Source organism: Tenrec ecaudatus, chromosome 6 (genome assembly GCF_050624435.1).
Source record: "Tenrec ecaudatus isolate mTenEca1 chromosome 6, mTenEca1.hap1, whole genome shotgun sequence".
In the NCBI taxonomy this organism is placed as follows: Eukaryota; Metazoa; Chordata; class Mammalia; order Afrosoricida; family Tenrecidae; genus Tenrec; species Tenrec ecaudatus.
The window spans coordinates 159834787-159849117 of record NC_134535.1 but is presented as its reverse complement, the minus strand read 5'-3'; the positions used below and the strand labels follow the sequence as shown (position 1 = coordinate 159849117).

Below are 14331 nucleotides of genomic sequence, written 5' to 3'. Positions count from 1 at the left end.
CCCCTGTGGGTTCCTGAAAGTGTAACTCTTTGTAGAAGTAGAAAGCCTCTTCTTTCTCCCAAGGAGCCAGCTGGTGGTTTCCAACTGCTGACCTTGCCGATCTCAGTCCAACATGTTAAGAGGCTGGTAGAACTAGTGTGAATCATACCTCAGATGCCACGACCTTCCTCATGAAATCTCTTTTGCTTCTTTACAACCGAGACCAAGTTTACAAACTTCTTAACCCCTTGGGCTATAAATTTAAAAGATACATCAGATTTTGAAAATTTAGTGCCCAAAATAGAATGTAACGTATCTAAATATTTTTATATCATAATATGTTGAAATGGTAACACTTGGGGTAACTTAGGGTAGATAAAAGCATAATTACAATAGTTTAACTGTTTCTTTTCTACTCCTGAGAGATGTGAAGCTGGGTAGATGACTCAGTCCAGGGCTACTCTAGGGAAGACAGAAATGAGAGGTCATGAACACCCGTGTGAGGCAGACCATTTAAGAAGTCTTTTTTTTAACAACAGAAATTTGAGATGTATGTAATAATTTGAAGATGGCTAGAAATGTAGGTCTGTTTCTTCTCTTCCCTTTATTAACAAATTGGTTCCATTGATAAGCACACAGAAAACCCGTAACTTCTCCACATCCTTTTTTTTTTTCCTGCTGGCTTAGTTTTATTTTATTTTTTCAAGACAAAATTTCATTTATTTGTCATTAGAAATAAATATTTCACAATCTAAAATTACATATATATTTTTTTAATTTCAACAATTTATTAGGGGCTCATACAATTCTTATCACAGTTCATACATATACATACATCAATTGTATAAAGCACATCTGTACAGTCTTTGCCCTAATCATTTTTTTCTCCTCTTTTCTTTTTTTACATTTTATTAGGGACTCATACAACTCTTATCACCATCCATACATATACATACATCAATTGTCTAAAGCACATCCATACATTCCCTGCCCCAATCATTCTCAAGGCATTTGCTCTCCACTTAAGCCCCTTGCATCAGGTCCTCTTTTTTTCCCCCTCCCTCCCCTTTCCCCCCTCCCTCATGTTATTTTTTATTTTAATAAATTATTTTATTGGGAGCTCTCAAACATATTATAACAATCCATACATCCATTATATCAAGCAGACCTGTACAGATGTTGTCATCAACAATTTCAAAACATCTTGCTTCTTGAACCCTTTGTTTTTCGCCCCTCTTTGTTCCTTCCCTCACCCACCCAGCCACCCTCGTAAACCCTTAATGTTATGTGTGTACTATGATTGTTTATAGATATCTTATCCCTGCTATCTTGGTGTCCGCCCCCCACGAGGGAGGTTATTCCCCCATCATTGCTGTCCATTCCTCCTTTTCCTCCCTACCTCTCCCCCTTCCCTTCCCTCCTCTCTGGAATTGTTACTTCCATTACGGTTTCTGAGGGCTTTGTCTTTCCTGGATTCCGGATATTGGAAGCTCTCTTCTGTACCGATGTATGCACACCGGTCTAGCAGGATCTGCGAGGTAGGGCTGAGCTCACAATGGTGGGGAGATGGTGATGGAAGAACCAGAGGGGTGTTGTTTGTTTCATCAGTGGTCATCTGCCCCCTGGATATATCTTCTCTTCTGTGCGGCCCCTCTGTGCAGAAGTGTCCAATAGTCCAAAGGTGGGCTCTGGGTCTCTACGTTGACCCCTCTTCTTCACCTTCATGAGGCTGTTTGTTTTTGAACCTCTGATGCCTGTTCCTGTCGACACCTCGTGATCACACAGGCTGGTGTGCTTTTTCCATGTGGACTTTGTTGATTTCCTGCTAGATGGCTACTTGTTTGGCTTCAAGCTTTTAAGACCCCAGACTCTATATCTCTTAATAGCTGGGCATCATCTGCTTTCTTCACCACGTTTACTTATGCCCACAGTTTGTCTTCAGCGATGGTGTCAGGAAGGTGGGCATCGTCCAGTGCCACATTATTAGAACCAAGTGTTCTTGTGTTGAGGGAAAACTTAGAGGCCCCAAATCCATCCACTACCTCAATACCATAGAAATATATGTACCTAGGCCAGTATTATTTTTATGTATCAATATACTTAAATATGTACACGGCTATGTTTGTAGCTCTATGTAAATACTTTTGCTTCCTAGTTCTTCTGTTTACTTTTACCTTCCTTCTGCCCTTCTATCATGCTCACCCGTCGTTTGCCTCTCAGTAATTCCGTTCCTCTGGATTATTGTTGCCCCAGGACGGCCAGGAACTCTATACACCCCTCACCATCGATTTTATATCCCTAGTTGTTCCCCTGTCCATGAGGTCATTTGCTCACCCACCCCCATACCTCCCCACAATTCTCCCCACCCACCCCAACCGTTGGTCCTGTCACGTTCTCCTTGAGCTTGCTTCTCATGCCTGTCTGACATAGATAGGCAGAACAAAACCAACAAAGACAAGATAGAAAACACAACAATCGTGTGAGGGGCGATGCCGGGAGAGTGGAGGGTGAGTGGGTTGGAAAGGGGGAACTGATTACAAGGATCCACATGTGACCTCCTCCCTGGGAGATGGACGGCAGAGAAGGGGGGAAGGGAGACTCCGGATAGGGCAAGATATGACAAAATAACAATTTATATATCGAGGGCTCATGAGGGAGGGGGGAGCAGGGAGGGAGGGGGAAAAAAGAGGACCTGATGCAAAGGGCTTAAGTGGAGAGCAAATGCTTTGAAAATGATTAGGGCAAAGAATGTAGGGATGTGCTTTATACAATTGATGTATGTATATGTATGGATTGTGATAAGAGTTGTATGAGCCCCTAATAAAATGTAAAAAAAACAAAACCCAAAAAAACACAACAATCAAGAAAAAAGAAAGAGAAAACAACAATAAAGGTCTGCTAACCTTTATGACTATCTCCCCACTGGTCAGGTGGGGCTCCTCCGAGTCTGAAGCCTATTTTCAGAATTCCTTGGGGCTTTGTGACTTTGTTCCCGTTGCTGGTCTGTTGCGTTTCCTTCATGGTTTGCCCCACCGTGGGGAGATCAGAGCAGACTCCCTCCCCGCACTGCGTCCCAGTGTTGTCCTCTGTGATGCTATGCTCTAGTGAGGGGCATCCTGTCTCGAGCTGTTGAATGCTGACTCAGTTTTCTTACTGAACTGTACTGTGGCTTTTGGGCAGCCTCTCTAGGTTGTAGGAATGTCTGTGTGTGAGTGCTAAAGGGACTCCCTCGCGCTGGCCTTCTGCAGCAGGGCTGTGCCAGCTTGCAGCCACTTCTCTGGGTCTGTGCTGCTTCAGTGTTACAACCCCTTCTTCACATGTCTCTACCTAAAACCCTCTGCCAGTAAGCTGCTGCTCATACAGCAAACTCTGTATCCATCTCAAGGTGTACCTCCCCAAGCAAGACCACAGACTAACCCATCCCCTCAGTTGATCAAGTTACTAAACTGGAAGAAGAATCACTGTTACCAAAGTGTAATGTGAGAAGCTCACGATATATATTCATAACAACAAAGTCAGTGAAAAAAAAAAGTGAAGCCACCCGAATGGATCATACTCTTTCAAGAAACAATCAGCAAGATGCTGGTGGGAGAAGCAGTGCGGGAAAGATGAGCGGGAAGGGGAGCACATCTTGATGAATGTCTCCAGTGTCATTGGGGTGTGCACGTAAGAACTAGATGTTCTGCTTTGTTCAGATGGAAAAAAATTAACTTAAAAAACTCATTCGCTTGATGTAATGATTGGTCATTCCCTACCGGGACTTTATATATCTGTTTGCATATAAACTAACCAGTCCCTTGTAAGATTGTGACCCGGCCAATTATTTCAATAGAGTTTTAAACGGAAGGGCAGAAAAGCCAGATGTAAGGAGAAACTCATTGCCCAGCAAGCTTATTTTCTCAAAGAGTGACTGCTATCCAGCTATTGTTAGTGAGCAGCTGATAAATGCTGGCTCTGAGAAGATACACAGGCTGGCCCCTGTGTGCCAGGCTCCTCCTTGAGTAGTTGCCCGTCTTTGTATTTATTATCTTTCGCCTCAGTGCAAGAGAGGCCCAGTGTGCCACCGCTCGGAGCCCCAGACAGGGCTCTGGGATCATCTCGTCTGTACTTAGTTAAACATGCCAACTGGTTAAAAAGGACAACAAGTCTACTGATGCTCTTCCAGCGATCTTCGTAAAGACCAGAAAGAGAATCATGCCCCCAAAGTAAAGCTCTGCTTGAGCTTGCTTCTGATTTTCCCCCCACGGGTGCGAATTTCATGCAAATTCATTTGCGTGCGTGCGCGTCATTTTCAAGACTCACAGGTGATATGAATACGTGTAAATGATCCGAGTTCCAGAATGGCTTGCTACCTTCCATCAGGCTCTCTTTTCTCACTGTTCAAATTTACACAGGTTGAGCAAACAGTTGTAATTGATTAATTTTTGCCCTATTAAGATTTTATGTCATAATGAGTGAGCAAGCAGGCATTGCAAAAGTAGTAGAGGCCCGTGGAGCCTTCTGCCAATGCCCCCAATTGTGACCATCTTGCATGACAGTAGCCAAATATCAAAACCAGGAACTGGCACTGATATGGTGCTGCTGATTAGCATGCAGTATAAAAATATCCTTTGCTGTTGAGTCAAATCCTATTCATGGCATCACCTTGCACATTACAACAGAACTGTGTTCCATGGGGGTTCCAATGACTGCTTTTCTTGGAGAAGTAGATCACTAGGTCTTTTTTCCAAGGCGCCATTGGGTAGGATTGAACTTCGACCCTTTAAGTTAGCAGCTAAGTACTTAACCATTTTCATCACCGAGGGACACCTAGACTACAGTATAACTTTTAAAAAATTTTGAGGTCACAAAATTAAACTTTTTAACACAACCTATGCCTTGATATTGGTTGTACAAGGAATATACAACACAAGCGGGTTTTAAAAGGTTCATGGAAAAAATGGATCGAAAGATAATGGGATTTACCCTCGCACTTTTCAAGATGCCCAGGTACCGTCAAAGCAGCAGCCAAGTGCGATATGAAACCTCAGCTGCTGGCATTAGATGCAGGGCCCCAAGCTTAGTGAAGGACCTTTGGACACACAAAGGAGGTGGAGTAACTTGGATTGGGCCATGGAAATGGGAACCTGCTGGAGGGCTTAGTGGACTTTCAGTGAACACAGCTGGCAACTAGGTTGATTCACCCAGAGCCAGATCGTGCCGGAACCCTCCTCATTCCTCACAATGCCAATTGTGAAGAAGTTAAGCCTACTTGTTTCGAGGGGGAAAAGCACATGGTATTTGTAGAAAAGATCATGAGTTGGTATTTCAAATATCTGATGTGGCATTGTGATGACAGTTTCATTTGTGTTCTGAGTTATGGATGTGTCACCAGCATTTAATTTAAAAAAAAACAAGAAAATTTGAACAAACTGAGACAGCTTATAGACTGGGCAAACATTTGGGGGGAACCAGATATGAGAAAAGGACTTCAAATAAACCAAACTCACTGTTATTGAGTCAATGCTGACTCATAACGACCCTATAGAACAAGGTAGAACTGCGTCTGTGGGTTTCCGAGACTGTAGCTCTTTACGGGAGTAGAAAGTTCTGTCTTTCGCTGGTGGTTTTAAACTGCTGACCTTGCAGATCATAGTCCAATGGGTAACAATTACGCCTCCAGGGCCTAATATCCAAAAAATACGTAAAATTACAGTTTCAATAATAGAAAGATAAACCAACTGTACTAGAGCTTAAATTGTGAGCACGCAGTTTTCAGGATGCTGTGGATGACAGTGAAAACCCCAAATCCATTTTCAGAGTCCTCACTTAGATTAAGCAAGCCTCCATCGGATCTATTGTGATCCTTAACCAAGGATGTAGATAGTCTTGTCCAGAAAGGGCAGACTCTCTCACGCTCTTGATAGCCCCATCCTGGGCACAGTACTAGGGGTAGCCATGGGTCCTGCCCCATCAGTCATGCACTGGCTGCCTTGGTCAAAAGCAGTGGTTCTCAACCTTCCTAATGCCGTGACCCTGTAATACAGTTCTTCATATTGTGGTGACCCCCCCAACCATATAATGGTTTTCGTTGCTACTTCATAACTGTCACTTTGCTGCTGTTATGAATCGGGTGGCCCCTGTGAAAGGGCCGTTCAACCCCCAAAGGAATCGCGACCCAAAGGCTGAGAACCGCTGGTCAAAAGGTTAGCCTAGACCAATCTCAGAAGCTCTTCTAATATAATGTATGTGTCTCAGGCTGGTCTTGTTCCTGCTTCAATAGTCCTACCTCTGCTGTGGAACTGTGGTGACTGATCTGCCACTGACCATGAATTTGTCAGTTCCATATCTTATTTAACTAGTGTCCTGACTGTGAATCCTTAGACAGCACTATGACCTTGTCCCAATGGCTTCCCACATCTAGACGATGTGGCTGCGTGTTTGTGTTGTCTTTGCCCCTTTTAAGACTTATTTATGTATTAAATGGAATCCAAGAAGGGTTAGCAAGGCTATGGAGAAACTCATCCATCCACTGGTGGTGGGCATGTAAAATAGTGTAGCCATTGTGGGAATCAGTTTGCTAGTTTCTCCAAAAGTTGAATATGGCGTCACCATACGACCCAACAATCCCAAACCTAGGTACATGCTCAGAAATAGTGAAGGCAAGAACAAATACAAGCAGACATCTGTACATCAGTATTCATTTCAGCACTTTATACAGTAGCCAAATGGTGGAAACAAGTGAAATGTCTACCAACAAATTAATGGATAAAGTAAAGTCTACTATAAACAAGTTCGGAGTTGAAACCACCAGGAGCTGTGTAGGAGAAAGACAGGACTTGTACTCCCAGAAAGAGTTAACCAGTCTCAGAAACTCGCAGGGGCCGTCCTCACCTGACTGATAGGGTCGCTGTGAGTTGGCATCACCTCCATGGTAGTGAGTTGGGCAATATACGAGGTCAGGTTCCTGCCACATCATACATGAACCTTGAAAACATGGTGAGCAAAGTCAGTCAGTCATAAATGACAACTACTCTATGATCACACTTATAGACTTGAAAGAAGCAGATCTATAGCAGCCAAAGACTATCAGTGGTTAATGGCTACCAGGGGTGGGAGAAAGAGAGAAAAGATTTTATTGTGGTTTTGTGTGTGTGTGTGTTTGTGTGGAGTTTAAGTAAACAGTGGTGGAATGTTTTGGATGAATTTGACAAAACTGGTGACTCCGCATAAAAAATGTCATGGAGTTATCAATCTGGAGCTTGTTGGCAGGTGTCCCGGTGTGTTCACCAGCCTCTCTGGTTGCTGTTGGGTGATGCAGAGCCATGGCGACACATAGTGACGGGGGAGAAGTGTCCGTAGGGCGTGATGGGGCTCAGATCCTTATGGGAGACGAGCACCAGGGTTTCTCCATGAAGCCACCGCGTGGGCTTACATCACCAACCCCTAGGTTCACCGCTGAGTGCTTAACTGCCGTGCCATCATCGAGTTCCCTTGACCTGCTCATGCACAGAACCTTCCCCCTACTGGGAGCAAGTAATGACACCTTCTGTCTAATTAGCAACTTCTTATGGCTCACAGCCTGCCCCAGATTATTATCTCCCATTTTCTCACCAAGGGTGAGGCAGGTGTTAATTAAATGAAACCAAGCTCGGTGCCACCTCTGAGACCATCCCAACCCTGTGGGGCAGAGAGAACTGCCCCAGCGTTTCTAAGGCTGTAAATCTTTTGAGAAGCACCAGTCTTTTGGTTTAGCCTCTGTCCCACAAGGGCTCTTTTACCAAAACTAAAACCAATCTCACTGCCATCGAGTTGATCCGACTCCTGGGACACAGTAGACCTGCCCCTGTGGTTTTCTGACCCTGTAAACTCTTCAGGGGAACAGAACACCTCATCTTCTCCTCTGGTTTTGAACTCCTGGCTTTGTGGTTAGCAGCCCAACTTGTAACCCTCTAGAACACCAGGGCTCCCTTAGTTGGTATTGATGTGGCTTAAATGTTTAAATTTGCCTGTCTGGCATGGAATCATGGAAATGGGATTTTTTTTGGCCTTGGCATTGACTAACAAAGGCGAGGGGGAGAATGAAAATCATGGAGAAAAAGCATGTCTGTCATTCTTTTTCCAAGGCAGGATCTATCTGAATGACTCTCTATAAGACACTTGGCTTGGGTCTTAATATAAAAGTTCGATTTAAAATAATTGCTGTACTGATGTCTCTTTCTACACAGCAGAGGTCTAGCTGCTGTTTCCCCACACAGAACTCAATTTTAACGGATGCGGCTGGGGCTAATGCTTTCAAGCAGGGGAAAACAGAAATCTTTCCTTACAAGGATGCCTGGCGGTGGTGTGGATTATGTCTTGGGCTGCTGCTAACTGAAAGACGCCAGTTTGAACCCACCAGTTGTTCTGTGGGAGAAAGACGAGGCTGTCAGCTCCCGTAAAGAGTTACAGTCTTGGAAACCCACAGGGGTAGTTCTACTGTCCTGTGCGGTTACCTATAAGGTGAGTCGGAATTGACTCGATGACAATGAGCTTGATTTTAGTTTTGTCCATAGGGGGACTCTTCCTGACCTCTGACCCAGCCCTTGACTTCTCTAATCTCTAAACCCCCATGGACTTGTTCATAAAATGAGGGTGGACTAGATTTTCTTAAGTTTCTTCTACATCTGATAGTGGCTCAGACCACAAATCACAGAGTCAAAAACCAAAAAGACTGACCAAGATCTCCTCCAGTATTTGGAGTGGTCCTGGCTATAGAAACAACTGTGCTGGATAAATTTTGTAGCCCTTTTTCGGAAAGATTGCCTGGGGTTGGAGATAGGGGTTGATGAAAGGGTTGGACGAGACAGCTGGAGTAAAAAGATGTGGCTTTAGCGGAACTGGAGGAAGGCTTAGCAAGATGTCCGAACCAGTCAACTCTGAGCCAGTAAATTTTGGAATATAGTTGCATTTGGGTGGTACTTAAGTGATTTTGTAGTGAAGCGATTGTATTTCCCGTTAGGATTCTACACAAACATATTTTGATGGCTGCAAACATGGTAAGGGATTCCAGCTAGCCTTAATTAAAAAAATTTTTTTAAGGAAATGTGAGTTCCCCTTATCTCCACATAGGAATATTCCCAACATTTACATATCAGGAAGTGGAGTGTGGATTAAATGAAGGTCCAAATGGCTCCTTTTGTAGCTGGTGCTCAGGTGTCTGAGGAATAACTTCATCTTTTCCCTGGGAATTAGTCACAATACTGGGAAAGTACTGGGTCTACCGTATATGCTTCATTGGGGTATGTAAGAAAACAGACCTGCCTGGCTGGTACTGTCAGATACCGTCACAGAGGTCATGAGATTAAAGATTTGTTCTCCCGGCTCACCTCCCTCCCCACCCCCCACTGAAAATAGCCACAATTGTTTGCAAGGGTCCGAAAGAAGGAATGTCACTCACTTGCTTTGCATGTAAGTTTGGGCAGAAAATCGCCCCGTGGGAACGCAGAAATATGGCGAGCGGGGAGAACTAGACTGCAGAGGGCCAAACGCTGTGAGTTACACACAGCGTTTCCCTCCTTCTGTGGCCCCAGCCAATCCCAGGAACAGAAAACGATTCCCTGTGGTGGGAATGCTTGCCTGCTGCTGTTTTTCTCTTAGAATGAACCCGTTCTTATTTCAAGAGTGGAGCAGGATTCTTCTTTGGATGTTACAGAGTGTCGCCTCTAGCAGAAAAACAAGTTCAAATGCAATGCACTCAGGTTTCTGAACAGCTGCCTGCGCACTGGAAACCAGACCGTCACCAAAGCTGCTAGAGCTGGCAGGGGTGGGGGTGGGGGGGTGCCAGCGCGGGACAGAGTACCCTTCCACCTGTGTGGGGTGGGGGGAGAGGTCCGCGGAACCCGCCTGGAGAGTGACACTCACCCAGCTAGAGTCCTCAGGTGGGCTGTGGGGCGGGGCGGGGGAGGGGGGGGTCTGGGCGCGGTGGACTGGGCAGCAGACAGCTGTTGCCCCGCCCCCTTCCTTACTCCCCGTCGCCGCCAAGGTTGGGGCGCTGCAGCAAGACAGCCACCAGGGTGCGCGCGCCCTCCCAACCAGTGCATGTGGGACGTGAGGGACGTGAGGCAAGCCTCTGCACATACTTTTCCATTGAAGTGTACGTTTCTGGGAGCGCCGTTGTGTTTCACCCCAGTAACTCCCCCAGCCTCAGCTTGAAATGGGCAGTTCTTCTCTACTGATGCACCCCATTACTAACACGGTGTCCGGTTCTTCCTCCTGTGACTGCTGTTCGTTCAATCGTGCTGGTGACAGTGCCCTGCTAAAAGCTCTCGGGAATTTTACCAGACCTTTACTAATCTGACCATCAACTGCCACACCTGTGATCTGGGCACGGGCGGGTGCGCGCGCGCGCGCGCGCACACACACACACACACACACACACATTCTGATGATAAATAATAAATTTTAGGAGTTTTCATAATCAAGGGGCTCTTCTGATATTTGCAAGTTGGAATGGTGGCTAATTCACTTACTCGTTTATTAGGAGGCTCTAAAGGATTATTTTCTACATGGTAGATACCAAGGGGGGAGTGCTGGGAAAGCCAAAATGCGAACCTTGTCCCTAGAGCCTCTCCCAGCTTTACTGCCTCCCCTTGTGCGGAGCATCATGGGCAGCCCACAGACGCTTGGCCTCCAGGTCTTGGGGTGCAGTCCGGGCCAGGGGAGCAAGGTTTAGGACCAATGAAAGTTTCTCTGAGATTTAGGACAGCTAGCGAGGTGAGAGTGAAGAACCAGGTGAGTTGTCTCCCTTGCGGGTGGCTGGCAGCCGCTACCACAGTAAGCCTCTGGAAACGGGTAGGCTAAGGGGAGCGAGCGCCCTTCCACTGGTGCGCTCCCTATCCACTCACTAGGCAACAGCGACTCCTGCAACCCCCCTCCTCCTAAACTCTTCAACCTGACTGCTTGACCCTGGGTGCTTGCTAAGCATGCGAGCGCTGGGCCCCACTCCTGAAGAGGCCGGATCAGATGCATTCTGACAACGTGCAAGCTAAGGGATCGGTTCTGCTGCAGAAGTAATGGTGAGGGTCCGTGGATCGCACGGGGCGTACAGCGTCGCCTCCCAGACAGTTGAGGCAAAAAACCCGACTTATTCCAGCAATAGGCAGCTAAAGACGTGGAGATTGTCCTACAGGGACGGCCACGGCCCTGGCTTTCAGGGCGTTATCCCAAGGGCTCGGGGTGGGTGCGGGTTGCCAGCGCAGGGAGCGCGGCTTTCCGGGGCCTGCAGAGGGCGGCCGTGGGCCGCCGCCGGCGCTCCCCACCCTCTCCCCACGTGAAAGGGGGCTGGAACCAAAAGCATGCGTCCCGCCCCCAAGTTGACGTGTGCGCTTTTGCCGGCTTCAACTCTTAAAAATACCGGTGGGGCGCACGGCATCCTCGCAGAGCTTGAGCGGGAGACGAGCCGCAGGAGAAGCGAGGCGCATCCGGCTAGCAGTTGGCGCACGCCCCAGCCGCTCCCGGCGGTGGCCGCGGCTGTCACTCCGTCCGTCCCGGCATCTCGCGCTCTGGGAAGCTCCTGGGCTTCCCAAAGTAGACTCGGCCGGCCCCGCGGGCGCTGCAAGTGCAGCCCCTCCATCCCCGCCCCTCCCGCCGCGGCTGGTGGCGCGGAGCCTCACACACTTCGCCAGCGTCCATTGAACACGAAAGCACTTTTTCCAAAAAGCAACGTTAGCGGGGAGAGAGAGGGGCTGTCCTCCCGCGCAGGCACCCTCTCTTCTTTGTTTCCCGAGGTCAGCAGGCCGCTTTCTCTCCCATATTTGACTACTCCGCGAGGGTCGGAGGGTTGCCCGACCCCAGGCTGTTGAAAATGCCCTTGGAGCTGACTCAGAGCCGGGTGCAGAAGATCTGGATCCCCATCGACCATCGCCCCTCGTTGTCCAGATGTGAGTAGAGCCGCGCGCCGGGGCCGCGCTGCAGGGGAGGGGCGCGCCGCGCCGCGTGCAGAGCGAGGGGCCATTGTGTGGCGGGCGCCGGGGAGACTCTTTGTGCGGGCGCCCGTCCCCCGGCGCGAGTGGTGCAGAGCCGGGACGGGGCGCCGGCCCCAGGGCAGTCCTCGCGGGCCGGTGGGGCTCCGCGCCCCGCTGCTTCTTGGTCGCCGTCTGGCCCCGGGCGCCAGCGCCATGGTCTGCGCGCCGATGGGGATCGGGCGGGTGGCTGCGGGGCGGCGCTGCGTGTCCCCTCGCGGGCGCCGGGCGGCGCTGTGGCCGCGGGGCCAGGCCACTGGGCGTCACCCCCGGGCGGAGGCGGTGCGAGGTGCCCGGCTGCGCTCGCCCGAAAAGGACAGGAAACCCGGAAATGGCGATCGTGCCTGACCCGCCGCGCCCGAGTATCTGTGGGCGGCAGACGCGGGATACTCCCCCAAACCGTGGACTCGGGTAACTTGGAAAGATGGCCCAGACGACCCTACTCCAGGCCACCCTTCCCAGGCGCCGCGTCGCTCCTTTTCCCTACTTCGACCTTTCTTTGGGCCTCTTTCCACATTTCTCCCATTCCGTATGCATGTATGCTTGCACTCTCCCTTTCTTCGGGGACCGAGGGCCCCCTGGTACTTCCACAGTACCTGGTGTTGGGGCGACTAGTGTCCCCTGGAACTAAACCATTGCCTTGGCTGTTGGAAACGGTCGGTCGATTCGTGACTGAATAGTTGGCGCAGTTTTACTTATCATTTGCCATCAGTTCACCTCCCTCAACCCCAATTGTCACCCCACAGTAAATGCGTTGGAAAGTTTTTTTTTGGGGGGGGGGGTGTCCATACCTAGCTGCAAAAAGAGCCGCCTCTTAGAAGTGCAATTGAAATAATTAGAAAACTCAAGGTGGGGGGGGAGGGTTCGCGTTTGCACCAATCGGACAAGTGAGATTGAGATGTTTGATGCCTGGCGTTTTCTTCATACCACGTCGGGACGCTTGATAGTTTGAATGCACGCAACCATACACTGTTTATAATACTGGTTCTGAAGTACAAACCCCACTGAGCAAGTTTCTGGTCATTTATTTAATGGCTCCTGAGCATAAGGTGAATTGCTAGGCTTCTCAGAGACCTGGCATTGCCAGGCATGACAGCACATTCCTCTGCCTGGCAGCTGTCTTATTCGCAGGCCCTGCAGCACAGACTTGCTCTCCAGGAGGCCAGGGGAGCTATTCTCCAGAGTCTGAACCACTGTCAGGTGCTGGGGGCTTGGCAAGGTGCGCCTGGCACTTGTGGGATCTTTACCAGAGCATGACTGCCTCTGGCACAGAGGTTCTCAACCTGTGGGTCGCGACCCCTTGTGTGTGTGGGGGGGCGGGGGTGGTGTGCCGAGTGACCTTTTCACAGGAGTCGCCAGATTCATAACTAGCAAAATTACAGGGACGATGTAGCAACAGAAATAATTTTATGGTGGTGGGTGGGGTCATCACAACACAAGGAACTGTATGAAAGGGTCATGCCATCAGGAAGGTTGAGAACCACTGCTCTAGCACTTTGTCTCCACTGCTGGGACCCTACTTGGTGCTCTTAGGCTGCGCACTGCAAGGTAGGCGGTTCAATGGCTGCCATTCCACAAGAGAAAGATGAGGCTGTCTGTACCTGTAAAGTTTTACAAAACCTCAGAAACCCTATGTAGGGTTGCTCTGAGTCACAATGACTGGATGGAAGTGGGTTTGAGCTTTGGGTTTTTCTCAATAGAAGTATTTTCCGCCCTTCAAGAGAACAGGACTCTTCACAAGGTAGTGAAGGGCTGGGAGGTATGCAGAACTGAAAATGATTTCTTAATCCCCCCTCCCTTTTGAATATGCCGCTGTAAATAGATTCCTAAACTCGGGCTTCCCCAGGGGTTGTATTTCTCTTAAACCTGATGGTAGTGTGATATGCAGCTCTTTCAAGTCCAGAGATACTTGCCAAGGCCAGATGCAGAAAGCAACCCTAGCCACTTCGTACTTGTGAATAAAGCTAAGATTACAACTAGAGCGCTTGGTTAACTGGAAATGGTCCTGCAAAACAGGTTGGCTTTACACGTGTGCTTGGTGAGCACACACAAACACATTTTATAGTCCCAAGAGGTTCGAGGTGGTGGGTATGAGGTCTGGGCAGACTTAGGACTGAGACCTGAGCCTCTTGGCTGGACATTGATAGAGGTTGCCATTAGCTACGGAGTGTGATGTTCCGAGAGAGTGGTGCTTTCTTCCTCAGGGCTGTGGAACCCATCCATTAGGCTTCACCAGCCTGCATGTCTCACACGCAGAGGAGGGATTCGCCTAAAAAAATCCCTGTCAAAACCATTCAGAGTTTATGGCTGCCTAAAGCCGAAGGATTAAGTTCTCTGTCCTCACCCTCTCCTAGAATCCCTGCATGTGGTT

General features: G+C 48.6%; 1 protein-coding gene across 8 annotated transcripts in view; it reads left to right on the top strand.

Annotated features, from left to right (window-relative positions):
• PFKFB3 (6-phosphofructo-2-kinase/fructose-2,6-biphosphatase 3) overlaps window positions 1-14331 on the top strand; it is a 90354-nt gene that overhangs the window by 47141 nt on the left and 28882 nt on the right. For 2 of the 8 annotated variants that reach the window (XM_075552419.1, XM_075552416.1), the window contains exon 1: window positions 12256-12371. The exons of 4 other annotated variants lie outside the window; for them this stretch is intronic. Coding sequence is in view for 2 of the 4 variants with exons in the window: in XM_075552413.1 (XP_075408528.1) it covers window positions 11804-11879 (76 nt within the window). In the remaining 2 variants the exon portion in view is untranslated. Of the gene's footprint in view, window positions 1-11366; window positions 11880-12255; window positions 12372-14331 lie in introns of those variants that run through there. 2 more of the 8 variants (XM_075552413.1, XM_075552414.1) reach the window with 2 other exon arrangements.